Source organism: Pterocles gutturalis, unplaced genomic scaffold, assembly GCF_000699245.1.
Source record: "Pterocles gutturalis isolate BGI_N339 unplaced genomic scaffold, ASM69924v1 scaffold27496, whole genome shotgun sequence".
NCBI lineage: Eukaryota > Metazoa > Chordata > Aves > Pterocliformes > Pteroclidae > Pterocles > Pterocles gutturalis.
In genome coordinates this window covers 1275-2932 of record NW_010101333.1, presented here as the reverse complement: position 1 = coordinate 2932, position 1658 = coordinate 1275, and the positions used below count along the sequence as shown (strand labels likewise).

The following is a 1658-nucleotide window of genomic DNA, read 5'->3' as shown; positions in this document are numbered from 1 at the left end:
GGCTGTTGTTGCTCTGGCTGGCGCTGGAGCTGGAGCGCGTCGGGGAGGCTGCCCGCGAGGAGGGTTTGGACCTTCGGCCTCGTGAGCGGAAGGGTGTCATCCCCTGGGAGGCTCCCTCCGGCAAGATGAATTTCTCGCGGAGTTCGAGGTTGGTCCGTCCTCGCGCTGGAAGGGGACAAAGGAGAGGAGAGCTGAGGTTTGAGGGAACGTGTCATTGTCACCGGGGCTTGGGATGCTCCGGGGTCGGAGCGCATGTCCTTGCGACGCCTCCCAAAGCCCAGCTCCGAGATGGGATCCAGCATCGCCCACTCTTGTGATTTTAAGTTCCATGGTTTGCTTTGAACCCATTTTCTCCAGCTCCCGCCCATCCCTGGGATAACCCAGACCCGCTCCGCCGGCACGTCTGGCCAGACAAGTTCCCAACCCCCCCCTTCCCCAGCGAGAAGACCCCGGTTGTATAAACCCCAGGAATTGCCTTACCTCTGCAAGGATCGTTCTTCACTAAAAACTCATCCAGCGCCATCCATCCTCCGCCGACGCGCACCATGACCGTGCTCCGCAGGATGCGGACCAGCCGCAGCTGCTGGGAATCGCCGAACTGCGGAGCCAAGGGACAGTTCAGAGGAGGGGACACCACCAGGGACCCGCGGCTCCGTCCCCCGGCTGGCTGCACCAGGGCAAAGCTACGGGAAATGCCCTTTTTTCATCTTTTGAATACTTTTAAAGCTTTCTCCAGATAGATTTTTCTGGAATAAGCACAGGCTAATACCAATTTATAGGATTTTTTTTTTTCTGCGTGGTTTTAAGTTGATTCAATAATGAAAATCCTTTAGTTTTAAAGCTCCAAAAAGAGAATTTTTTTTCAAGCAGCAAATTATAAATTGGAATTTGGTCTTTGGATGGGATTTCTCAGCCAGAATAAATTTTTTTTTTCCTTTTCTCATGAAGGAAATAGAGGCTGGCAATGCGATGACCCCCCTGCTGCAGCCCGCGTGGCAAAGAGCCGGCTGATTCCCATCACCGGGTGAATCAGCAAGGCAAGCAGCGCCGCGCCACCGCCCAGCGAGAAACCTCTTCTCATCAAGTCTGAAGTCCAGGGATGTCACCGAGCCTCAGACTTGACCCCACCAAGCCAGCAAGCCCCCCGCCGCGGAGATCGCCCGGTGAGGATGTGTCGGTGAGTGCGGAGTGACGGGGATCCAGGCAGGAATCCCGCAGCAAGGGTTAATTAGTGATTGCAAATGTTCATGAGTGATTTTAAACACCTGCAAAGTCAACCAAGTGCACCCTGCATCAGAAGCATGTGTCTGCTTTTCCAGAGCTCCCTAAAATCTCCCGGAGAGCCCAGCCCAGGGGAACTGGGCAGAGCTGGGGCAGGATGCTGGGACTGTAGTACGAATGTGCAGCATCAACACCAAACCCTGCCGTGATGAGAAAAGAGGGGAACCAGCCTTTGAAAGCAAAACCATCTTCAGAATGATTAAAATAAAAGAAAAAAAAGAGAAAAAACCCTGTAATATTTTCCCTGGGTGGGTAAGAAGGCAAAACCCAAGAGATTAAATGAGAACGGGGAATGCGAAGCCACGGTGAGATGGGTCACGGCAGGCGGAGGGGCAGGAGGTGGGAGCATCTCCGACCCTGGGGGGACGTGGGGCCCT

General features: G+C 54.3%; 1 protein-coding gene across 1 annotated transcript in view; it reads right to left on the bottom strand.

Moving 5' to 3' along the window:
• The window catches only part of LOC104468839 (microtubule-actin cross-linking factor 1-like), a gene marked incomplete at both ends in the record, with an annotated part of 5575 nt that overhangs the window by 2819 nt on the left and 1098 nt on the right, over positions 1-1658 (bottom strand). The window contains 2 exons of the mRNA XM_010083105.1: positions 1-165; positions 481-598. The exon at positions 1-165 is cut by the window's left edge and continues 3 nt beyond it. Of these exons, the coding sequence (XP_010081407.1) occupies positions 1-165; positions 481-598 (283 nt within the window). The remainder of the gene's footprint in view (positions 166-480; positions 599-1658) is intronic.